Here is a 12,989-nt window from a genome sequence, read left to right on the forward strand (position 1 = left end):
GATTAACAGGGATTTTGATTATTTTATATATTATTAATTAATTATATGGCTTCTTTAATCCAGGGCAGTATTATAAGGTTAGCTTTGTGACTATTATTGTACGTAATTGGCCAATTACTATTTATATACGTTGTGCTGGACTGTAGCCGCTTTTGAGATTGTTGCTGTGACGGCGCTGGCGGACTGGGTCTGGGTGCCATGCACGAAGGTAGTTCACGAGGGTGCTAGAATAAGATATATAGAGGATTCCGGGCATGGTACGGTCCAGGGGATGCGAGCCCTTCAATTGGCCATACCAAGACCGGCTATAGGGTAGATCCTAGTACGTGCAGGGTTTACTATGCAAGTGAAGGGGATACGAATAAAGGGATTGGCTAATAGCGACCCGCATATAGGTCCCGCTATCGCTTATACGACTAGGGTATTTATTTAAGTCTATACGCTTATACCTAATTCTCTTCCTCTTTTCTTTTCCCTATCTAAAATCTTCTATTATAAATAGAATTTTAACTTTACCTTCAACTCACCTATACTATACTCTTATATTACTTCAAATTAACCCAACAACTACCTAGGAAGGTTAAATCCGAAACGAAACTAGAAAAATCTATTATAAGAATTTAAGGCACCGAATATTTACAACAACTATATAATAGCACTACTACGCCAAATACGCAATAGCATCGGTAGCTATAAAGGTACCGAATAGACCGAGAACCGCGACGATGATTGTTATAACGAGGATATCTCTAACGATAAACGTAACGATACCTTCTTCGGAAAGGAGGGTAGAAATAACGACGGAGAAAGAGGCTCTAACTCTTCCGATCCCGACCCTTCGTAAAAGGAGGATACGGTTATTAAACCGAAGCCTAAGAAAAAGGTTATTATTAACGATAAAAAATTTACTCTTAAGCGCTAAACTATCGATCCTATTATTAAAGATAACGCGTATAAGGCTATACGTTTTAATAAGGAGCGCTACAACGGCTTCTACCCCGATAAGGAATATTTTCGCGACAAATCTATAATCCTTCGTAAGAAGTCCCTATACTATGTATACTATCTATTGAAGCAACCCAACGAGGCATTGGCCGATGCGGTCGCCAATACGGGAGACGACGACGAGGAGCCCGAATTATCCTTTAACCTATTCGATTAGTATATTACGACGGCGGTCGAAAATATTAAGACTTTCGATACCCGCTTAACCAAGTACGAAGTTATTAACGATTTAAAGTAAAAGATAGAAGAATTCGTTGAATTATTCATCCGTAATTTAATCCCTAGTATCCCCTTCTAAACTTTGCTCCCCTCCTCTAATCTCCTATTTCCTGGTTACTTAATTAAAGAAAAGTTCGCTAAATTATATTATAGAAACCCCTAAGCTATATTCTAGGAATTTGAATTACTATTTATTATAAATATAATATAAAAAGAATAATATCGGAACTTTATTACCTCATTTCTTACTTAAATATTAAATTCAAAACTATTTACAACTAAGTCCCCGCTTTAGCAAATTAATACCGCGTTACTAGCCCTACTATAGTATAATAATTAAAAGATTCTTTTAATAAGAAGGAGGAAACTATCGAAGGATTAAAAGATTTTATTACCGACTTAAATATTAGTAAGGGAATAACTAAGAATAAGAATAAAGGAAAAGCTAAGGAGACGGTATTTCCTAGCATTGAAAAGGACGTTAGTAAGGCTCTCTTTAGGGCTTTTACCCGCTTCTCGACTTTACCCCCCGAAACCGACCCCGATAACAGAGAGCGCTCTAATAATTCCCGCTACCGTAGTACTAAATAAACCGACCCTACCAAATATTATTATTAAGATAAGGAAGACGATATCCCCTTCGAAGCTTAATACGATTTAATTTAAAATAAGTTCGAAATCAACGCCGACTACTACTTAACCAACTACAACAAATTTTTATACATTACAAATCGTTTAGCCGGCTATATTTATTACAATTTAATACCGTATTTACACGAAACCTACCTAAACTAAATTAAAATTTATTCGGGTTTAATAATTTATTTATAGCGTTAATACTATAATTTTAAATAAGAAGAGAACGCGCTCTAGAACCTTACTAAATTAAAGATGAAAGATAATAATAATTTCGATTTTTTTTAAAAATAAATTTATTTACATAGTTAGCGAATACTAACGTCTTAAAATTAAATAAAAACGAGAATTATTCTAATACCTTCCCGCCGAATATAAGAAATAAATAGGTATAAAGTATTATAATTTATCTATTTCCTTCGAATTTTACTTTATAGATTACTCCAATTTTAGACAAGTATTAAAAAGTATCGCCGACGAAAATAAAGTTGCTTCTAAGTCTAATAAAAATAATAATCCGGGTAGAAATAATAATAAGAATTCTAGCTTTAAATCCGCTCCTAAGCCTACTAATAGAGGAGGCAGAGGTGCCATTCGTTAAAGTAGTAACCGTTATAAGGAAACTACTCGACTATTTAACAAGGGTAGATATTTCCTCTATAAACAAAAAGGTTATACAAAACGCAATTATTCTGAGAAGGATCATTTCGACTACGAGCGTCGCGACTACGTTGCCGCCATTATTAACTATTATTTAGCTTACGAGAACGGATAGGAGGCTCTAACTACCCCGGCCATAATTCTAACTAACGAATAGGGAAATTAATTACTCTAAGTAAATTAAACTCCTTCCTAGGGGAAGTATCGGTTATAAAACAATAAAAAAAGGATAAATAAAAATATAAAGAAGGATTTAACTTAATACCCTTTTTAGGAAGGGAACCCTTATTTATTTAATATACTTTAATTAATAATAAAATGGTTTTATTTATATTTAATACTTCAATCGATATAGGAGCAAACGGTTATTTATTTATTAGTACCACTTTTGTTAAAAGATTAAAAAAACGACTATTGGTAGAATCTACGAATAATTTCCCGGCTCGAAGAATTAATAATTACCAAGGAAAAACAAACTAGAGTATTAAAGAAGTTATTAGAGCCGCTTTAAAAATTCAAAATCGAACTACGCCACCCAATTACTTTATTATAATTAATATAGTATACAATATTATTATCGGCCGGAAATAGCTCGACCTTTACAATATTTAAGTAAATTGTACAAACCGTCGTTTACTCTTTCCTCCGGAATAGAAGCCGGACCCCAATTAATTAAAACACTTCGAAGTTCGAAATATTATTCCCAATAAAGTGAACCCCGTCTACTAAAAGGATATAGACTACCGGAACCTATTAATAATTCAAAAAAATAAACAACGAATAAACAAGAGAAATAGCGGACGAATAACTATTTATTTTATAAACGGATATACCTCTACCGAACTTATCCTCAACGGCCAACCCTTCTTTAACTATTGTAAGAAAGAATTCGACTTTAAGGTACGAAATTAATATGGATGCGAAGCCCGTTAGTACTAGAAGGATATTGAGAAGCGTATCTTAGAGTTAGAGGCCGCTACCAACTAGGAATTTAAGACCGTCCCAATTATACCAGTAAACCTCTAGTACAATTACAACAATACCGACGAACTTAGCTACGCTAGACCGCGCTATCTTTTCTAGAACCCTACCGCGATCTTCAAAAAGTCCGACCTATTGAGCAAGATAGAACGTAACTTGGTTAACTTTATCTACTTTATAGTATTATTTCTAAAACTTAAGAAACCCTATTATTAAAAACAACTAATTGAAGGAAAATAGGGATTGGACGCCTAAAGTACTTACTAACTAAAGTATAACGGTATAGGTTAATATAAATACTGTCCTACTTAAATATATATATTAAATAGAAATGTCTTTACACAATCCGTTAAAAAATATAATTAGATTTTTTATTCGACTAGTATTTTCGAAATCGATCGATTTATTTAATAAAAACGAGTTATCGACGACCCCGCTTGGGAACCGCTCCCCCGCGATAAAAAAGAATTCTGCGACGAAGCCCTTCGTATAGTTCCTCCCGAATATTACAACGAAATCGAAGTCTAATATAAATATAATTCGAATATATTACCTAAATACTGCCTTACAATTTCAAGATCGAATTCGATAAAAGTTACCGTTTAAAAGAATTTAGGTATAACCCTCTATATAAAAGATCCTTTAATAAGCTAGACGCCGTACGAAAGTATATTTTGGAAAACCTATTGAAGGGATTTATTGAAGCGAGTTCGTTCCCTTGGGCGGTACCTATTTTATTCGTTAAGAAAGCGGATAGTAGCCTTCGTTTCTATATATATTACTAAAAGCTCAATATTATTACTTGTAAAGACCGCTACCTATTGCTGTTAATTGAAGAAACCCTCGCTAAAGTAGCTAAAGTATAATAGTATACGAAGATTAATATACGATAATTATTCTACTATATTCGTATAAGACCGGAAGACGAAGAGCTAATTATATTCTGTACTAGTATAGGGGCTTTTAAATATAAAGTATTGCCGTTTAGTCTTACTAACGGCCCGGCTAATTTCTAGAGTTTTATTACTTCGGTCTTAAGCGAGTATTTGGGCGACTTTTGTACGGTTTATATCAACAATATTCTTATCTACTTAATACCTTACAAGATTACCGATTTTACATTAAGAAGGTCTTTCGCCGACTAAAAGACGTTGGCCTCTAAGCCGATTTTAAGAAGTACGAATTCTATATTGCAAAGACTAAATTCTTAGGATTTATTGTGGGGCGAGACGGTATTTCCGTCGATTTAGAGAAGGTGGAAGTTATTAAAGGGTAGGCCGTCCCTTCTAATTTAAGAAGAGTCTAATCTTTTTTAAGATTTTGCAATTTTTACCGAAAGTTTATTTAAAATTATAATTACGTAGCGCGCCCCTTTACGAACTTAATACGAAAGAGAAAAGTATTTATATAAATAAATAAATATTAAGCCGCTTTCGAAGAATTTAAGAAACTATTCGTAGAGGCTCCGCTATTAAGGTATTTCTATTACGATACTGAAATAAAGGTAGAAATAAATACCAATAATAAAATACTAGTAAAAGTACTATTTTAACTATAGGAGGATACTAAAGAATAGTACCCGGTAGCCTTCTTTTCCGAAATTATATAAGGTATTAAATATAATTACCCTATTTATAATAAAGAACTATTCGTCGTTATTAGAGCCCTCCAAACGTAGCGACCCGAATTTATTAGCCTCCGATAGAATAAACTATTTACGATTATTATCGATTATTAAATATTTAAATACTTTAGTACTAAACGCTTCCTTAACCTTCAATAGGCTAGGTAGGTAAAATTCCTATCCTAATATTACTTTGAAATTACGTATCGGCCTAGTATAAAGAACGTAATAGCGGACGCGCTGTTTCGGAAATCCGAAGACTTCAAAACCTAAAAAAATAAAAAGGACGCGTACTATACGTTCTAAATATTTAAATTAATAGAAGAAGACGGATTTAAAATCTTTATCATCGTTTCTATTACGACCGCTTCTAGCCCGCTAGAAGAATTAATCCTAATTATAGCCCTAAATATAGATAAATTAAGCCCTATTAAACTAAAAGGATATAAGTTAGTAGATATTTTTATAAAGGCTAATTACCAAGACGAATTTTTGGGGGAATATTGTATTCGCGTTTATAATTTAAACCCTAATTTCGTAATACTAACTAACGGACTCTTAATATATTAAGATCGTTTAATTGTCCCCGAATTAAATATCTTATATATTCGTATTATCGATAAAGCTTATTGAATATTAACTATAGCCTACCTAAGGAAAAATAAGACCCAAACGATTTTTAAAATATAATACTAGTAGTTGTATATAGTTAGAAATATTAACCGTTTCGTTAAGAATTGTATAATATATAAGGCTAGTAAGGTCCCTAAGGATAAAGTACCGGGCTTACTTTATCCGATTCCCCCGCTAGCCCGGAAGTAGACGTTTATTATTATAGATTTTAAGAAAATACTAAGGGATAAATATAGTTTCGATAACGCGTTAATAATAATTGACTACCTATTAAAATTATTTTAGGTTACCACTTGTATAAAAAACGCTGTAATTTATAACGCCGCGCAAATATATTACGAAGGATTTTACTATATTTATAATATACTAAAAGAAATAATTTCTAATAAAGGACTATAATTTACGTTCGCATTTACGGACGAAATATTGAAATTAACGAAAATAAAGTTAAAACTAGCTACCGTAGGATATAATTAAATAGTGGGCTAGGCGGAGGTTATAAATACTTATATTAATTAACGCCTACGACTATTCCTTAACTATTATTAAAATAATTAGTCCGAAGCTATCCTAGCCTTAGACGCGGTATAAAATAGCTTTCCTTAAGATAGTCTAGGTTTATTTCCCTACGAAATTATATTCGAATACCCGATAAGAATACTTTTTAATTAGGATACTTATACTTAAGACCCTAATATATTACGGACAGAATAATTAATTTAGGAATAGGCGTAGGATTACGCCTAGCGTATTTGAAATTACGTCGAATACGCTAAAGAAACTATATTGAAAGTATAGGAGTAATAGGCAATATAAATTAATAAAAAGAGAAGGGAGCCCGATTTCGAATTAGGAAATAAAGTTATCGTTATTAAAAGGCTCTAATCTATCATTATTCGACCTAACGATAAGCTCGATTTCCCTAATATTCGAAACTATTATAAAATTACTGAGAAAATAGGATACTCCTACTATTTAAAACTATTAAAGAATTAGAAGGGTATTAACGTCTTCTACGCAGACCGTTTGCGGAAATATAATAATAACCTACTCCCCGGATAGGCGTTCGAATATCCCGGCCCAATTAATACGGACGAAGATAATAATCCCGAATAGGAAGTCGATAAAATTACAGCCTTTAAGGTAACTAATAGAAAACTCTTTTATTAGGCGGATTAGAGAGGTTGGGACCTTGATCTAGAATAGTAGCCCGCTTCTAATTTTAAGTACGTACCGAAGGCACTTCAGGACTTTTACGAGGCCAACCAGATACCCCGGGCCCGCTCCGACAATTAATAAACTAATTTAATAAGGATACGGAGTAGTACGAGAACAACGAATACCCTAAAGCGGAAGGATTAAAGCGTTTATAACGTATTATAAGGAAGAAATGAATATAATTTATAACGTTCTATACGATTATTTAGTAAAATTCGCGGACGAATTTTCTATATAGGGGGGGGTAATATAATAGCATTAGTAGACTAGGTCTGGGTACTATATACGAAAGTAGTTTACGAGGGTATTAGAATAAAATATATAGAGGATTCCGGGTATAATATAGTCTAGGGAATATGAGCGCTTTAATTAACTATATTAAGACCGGCTATAGGGTAGATCTTAGTACGTATAGGGTTTGTTATATAGGTAAAGGGGATACGAATAAAAGGATTAGTTAATAGCGACCCGTATATAGGTCCCGCTATTGCTTATACAATTAGGGTATTTATTTAGGTCTGTACGCTTATACCTAGTTCTCTTCCTCTTTTCTTTTCCCTATCTAAAATCTTCTATTATAGATAGAATCTTAGCTTTGCCTTCGACTCACCTATATTGTGCCCTTGCAATTGTAGTCTATTAATTGACTGGCTAATGCGGCGCCCCACCCTCGGGCGCCTATATAAAGCCAGTCTCTGTGTATAGCCTTGCGACTCTTCCCTTTCTCCTTCGTACAATTACGTATATTCACATCTACACCCACCCTTTGCCTATAATACAACGTTTAATATCGCCTTGCCACGTAACAAAGGAAGGGGTAGGAATATAAACCTATTTACTAATACTTAAAGACCTACGACCTCTAATATAGAGAACTATAATACTTTTTAGGCCCCAGACATCGAATTTCTTAAAGGTATAAGGGCTTTAATAATAATTAACTATAATTTATTTTAATAGAATTAATTATTTAGTATATATTAATAAAACGGTAGGATGTTTAATACTGTCCCTAATTATAAAAGGATAATATTCAATATTATATAAAAGCGTAATCTTACGAGAAATAAATTGCAAGATTAGAAGTTATAAATTAAGTAATATTAAGTATAAGGAAGAAAAGGAAGGTAGTTGAATAAAGGTATTACGGTTTTGAATATATAAATTAGAATTACTAGTCGTCACCGCCTTCCCAATTTATACAGATTATTAATAAGGATATAAACTTTTTATCCTAAAGTTATAATACTTTGTAGTTGGCACCCTATTGCTTAGTATTTAGTGTTCTAGCAACTTATCTAACTATATTATAATACTTTAAAGTATTAAATTCTTTCTAAAAATCCTTACGACCCGAATTAATTCACTAGTAGATTAGTCGAAGCTAGATATACCCGGCGCTATACCTAGTTGGGTGAAACCGTATCGAGTGAGAAAAAGCGGTAATTACGACGGGAAAAGAATCTTTATAGAAACCTAGTCTCGAAACAAATCATAACAGCGGCCTCATGGCGCAACGGTAGCGCGTTCGACTCCAGATCGAAAGGTTATCCGTTCAAATCGGGTTGGGGTCATCTTTGACTTTTTTTTTGGCGCACGCAATGCCGCTGCGCAGTGGATATCGGAAGTTTCAAGCAGCACTTTTTGGGTTCTGCACTTCGGGGTTCATCGGAGGCCGGCCGGGGCTGGTGAGGATCTCGATGTTCAGGCGGACCGTTCCGTTATTCCAAGTCCGGGCGCGTCTCCTTCATATCAGCCTACATCCTGCGCTAGTCACCTCTCCTTGGGTGTGGCCTTGTTTGTGTCTTCTGCTTCGATACTCGTGCCTACTCCGTGGCACCTGATGTGCGGCTCGTTTCAGGTACGGCACGTGTACGGTGCGCTCCTGATTCGCTTGAGGGCTGGAAAATGACATCATCTTATCAACAGTGTTATAAGAGCCACAAACCGAAAGGAACGTCTGAAAAAAGAGTCCGGGGAGGGAGGCTCCAGAGAAAGAGATAAATCACAAGACCGGGTTTATATCCCAAAGTTTTGTGTGGTATGTATGGTAGCTGAAACGCTCTGCTGAGCGCAACTGTTCGGGGCTGATATTTGTCGACAACCAGTTAGAGCGCTTATCAGCCAGCAATACGTAATTCTCAAGTCTCTTTCCCTCATTTGTCAATCCAAATGGTTACCAACCACTTGTTAACCTTCGACAACTGGGCACAAAACGAACCTGAAGCAAGCTGGAAACCCAAAGGTTGCGTACGCCCCTGCATGGAAAGTGGTGATGAGCGCCTGAAGAGCCCTTGTTCGTATGCCGTCAATGCTGCCTCCGAAGAGAGGGTGACGGCGGTAGGGTAAGGTACTTTAACCTGTGGCGATCTAGGATACTGCACAGGGGCATCACACACGGGCGCCCCTGTTGCTGCGGCCTAGCTTGGTTCCTGGAGGTTGTAGTTCCAGGTTTCGACGTGCCGGCATCACGAGGGGAGGCCCTCCCGACCGTGTCAACGTATCCCGGCGTTCTGGCCAAGCACTAGGCAAGCGACTCATGTGGGGGGCCACTAGGATGCCACTAGCAGCCCTAGCTGTCTCGAATGGTGATCTTCCATCATGGTGCAGTCATAGAATCCTTGATTAGGCCCAGATCGGCTACCTGCCATTCAGGCTCCTGCACAGAATTTAACAGAGATTTCAGTACATTACCGCCTAATAAGCTAGCAATTATACTAATTTTAGGGTAATAACCGTACTAGAGCCGTATTAGAGTACCCGCATTAGTACTTAATTAACCGTATTTATCGTTATTAACCGTCTTCAGTATAGTTCATACCTATAAATACCTAAGAATCTACACTGCTTTTAAAAAGAGGAGTTAACCTTATTACTTATCGTAACTCGTAATATTGTATTAGAAATAAACAATACCAATAATCAACTAAACGACTAGAGATTATTATAATAGACTCCTAAGACCTTATAGAGCCTCTTAATATTATTGAGGGTATTAATTTATCTTAAATTTATACCTTACCCCTAACCCTTAATTTAACAGATAACGACCTATTATTACAACCTATCTAAAATATTTTTAACAACCTAGTACCTACTAGCCATAATAATAATTTACTACCTCCTTTCCCTTCCCTAATTATTATACTAACTTAGCCAATAGCCTAGCCAATTTAAGAACCGGCTCCCAATCCTCCCGCCGGCCAAATTATTACTATAAAAATACTCCTCTATTAACCCAACCTTCCTAGCCTATAGTAATTAAGGGGAAACGCAAAGCTACAACTAAGCCAACGAATAAGAAAGTTCCCAAGAAACCTAGAATACTGGTAAAGAAGAAGGCGGGACCCGTATTTAATAATATAAAAATTATAAGGTTTACCCTCTAAATAACTGCTACTTTTATAGAATAGGTTTAATTCTATATTAGGAAGGGTTAATATAGAAACTAATTTAATAAGGATTATACTAAAGTATAAGAATACCTTATATCTATATATTAAAAGACGTAGCCGGGGTATTGTTAGGATTTAATTCGTATTAATAATAAATATAATAGCGAACAGCGGCGGTATATAGTATAGCAAACCCTCTTTACTAAATATTCTAATATTAGGATAAACTATAATATTAGGCTACCTCTTATTTTAAACGAATATTAGGAGAGCTTCGTCAAATACTATAGTACCAAATCGTATAGCGTTGACTAGGTACGTCGGCAACCGCTTAAAGATATCGAAGTATATAGTTAAACCTTTTTTAAATTGAAGGGTACCGGTTTTAATATTATAAAACCGAACGAAATGTAATACAATAGCGGGTCTAGAGCCAAAATTAATTAAAATTTCGAAGTAAACGTAGACAATAACTTACTTAATAACATCGAAATAGGGGAAGAAGCGGAATAGAAAGCCGGCAATAACGATAAAGAGGAAGAGTAAAACGATAGTAGGGAGAATTTAACGAGGAGGAGGAGAAGGAGGAAGAAAGCGGCAACAAATCCGAGCCATCTATAACCACAAAATAAATCGCAGCGGCAAAAGTAATAAACTAGACCGTTAGCAATCAAGCAATTAATATAATAGCGGTATAGAAATACTATTTCGTTATTAACCCAAATAAAATTCCCACTTTCTAAACCGTTACCTTCGTAAATATAAATACTAGAGGAGGGGGGAGGAAGAAGCCTTCAAATATAGCCGCGCTTAGTAGCTCGATAAAGAAGGCGGCGGCTACTCTATAAGCCCCTAAACTTCCTAGCGCTACTAATATCGGTATCGCAATTAATAACTTACAAGCGCACTTCGCTAGCAAAATAATAGAAATAGAACCAATAATATATATCGATTATTTTATAAATAATCCGCTAATTGTATTAATATAGATAAAGTTGAGCAAGGGTATAAAGACTACGTATATAAATAGATAGAAATAAGGGATTTAGAAAAAGGGGTTATAAATTAGAAATTTAGAAATTTTATTAAAAATTATACGAATAAATACAATAATTCGATTTTACACATTACTCGATTTACTCAGATTACTCAATTTTACATAACTCTAGTCAAATAATTCGATCTTATATAACTTTACTCAAATAATTCGATTTTACATACTAAAATCCTATTTCGCCTCCCCTCCTCTCGCTTCCCCTCCTCTCTACCTTCTATAAAACTCTCGCCATTATTTATTCATCAACTACGCCGCGTTATAACAGATAATATTAAAATAAACGCCCTTTATTGACTATTTCGCTCGCCGGCGCGCCATTTTCATTATCCTCTCCTCCGCTTATATAAATACCCTCGATTCCTTTCTCGAATACGCAATAATAAAATTATATAGCCTAATTACCGCGTAGACAATTTAGATTTACTTCTTAATACTCTACTCAATAGGTGCGACCCTTACAATTTTCTACCTTCTCTTTATAAAATTAAAAATTTACTCTACGGTAATACGAATATAAGAGTGACGTAAATTATATAACTTTTTCACTATCTTTAAAAGTCTCTCTATATACTTCTAATCTTAAAAATAATATGTAATATTTAAAAAAGGAATTACAATACCGGTCCGCGTCCTAAACCCCGTATCTATTACGTAATATCGTACCTCTAACACACGAAAGGATTTCCTAAATATATACATATATAGTAAAATATCGTTCAAAGACCCCTCCGCGCCGGTTAATATATACGTAAAAGTATAATCGAACTTGACGGCGGCGAATATATTCTATATAATACTACCCTTTCGATTATAGTATTATTACTACTACCGCAATAATATTTATACGGCTACGTAAGTCCTATCGATAATACTAATATAACTATTAAAAACGTTAAAGGTAGGGTCTAATTTAATATTAGGGTCGAAATAATCGTCGTTTAGTAGCTTTATAAATACTTTATAAAGGGTAACCAATCTAGGGAGTAGATCGTTAACAATAGCACTAACAATACTCTAACTAATTTGGAATTTATATACTATATTACACTAAGCCTTAGCGTAAGCTAAAACGTATAGTATTACTATACCCTTTTACCGTATAGTCTAGTATTTAATTAATTCTATACCGGTATAAATTTAAAGCTATTTTACTAAGGTATCGAAAGTATATCGATCTATACAAAAAAAATCTTTAAATTAGGTCTTAAATCTATAATATATCGAATTTATTAGCTCGCTAGCATACTCTAGACTACTTAGGCAGATAGTGGTAGGTATTTTACAGTCTCTAATTTTTCCCCTCCCGAATAGTACATATATAGCATTAGCGGCTATAAAGACGAAAATAATACGGTTAGTAATCCTTAAATCTATATCGATTTTACAAAGAACTAATTTATATAGTAAATACAATAAGTAATCGTTATATATATTATATCCTAAGACAATAGAATTAGTAGAGTAGAATTTTATCCTCGACCCCGTATACGCTAACTCAACTAAATTTCGACGATTTTACACCCTCTATAGTCGATAAACATTCTACAATCCTCTACGAAGG

The 12,989-nt window shown here is 34.5% G+C and overlaps 1 protein-coding gene and 1 non-coding gene across 2 annotated transcripts; both read left to right on the forward strand.

The window, feature by feature from the left end:
* Positions 1–340: 340 nt before the first annotated feature.
* Positions 341–1,162, forward strand: B0H65DRAFT_439641 (uncharacterized protein; the record flags this gene model as incomplete). The annotated part of the gene is made up of 3 exons (XM_062825432.1): positions 341–421; positions 710–788; positions 945–1,162. The coding sequence occupies 3 exons, from the start codon at positions 341–343 to the stop codon at positions 1,160–1,162; spliced, it is 378 nt and encodes a 125-aa protein (XP_062683923.1).
* Positions 1,163–8,478: 7,316 nt separating this feature from the next.
* On the forward strand, positions 8,479–8,550 carry B0H65DRAFT_t83. Its single transcript has one exon. It is a non-coding gene; the product is annotated as a tRNA-Trp (tRNA).
* The last annotated feature ends 4,439 nt before the right edge of the window (positions 8,551–12,989 follow it).

This window comes from Neurospora tetraspora (assembly GCF_033439725.1).
Source record: "Neurospora tetraspora strain CBS 560.94 chromosome Unknown B0H65scaffold_2, whole genome shotgun sequence".
Taxonomy (NCBI): Eukaryota; Fungi; Ascomycota; class Sordariomycetes; order Sordariales; family Sordariaceae; genus Neurospora; species Neurospora tetraspora.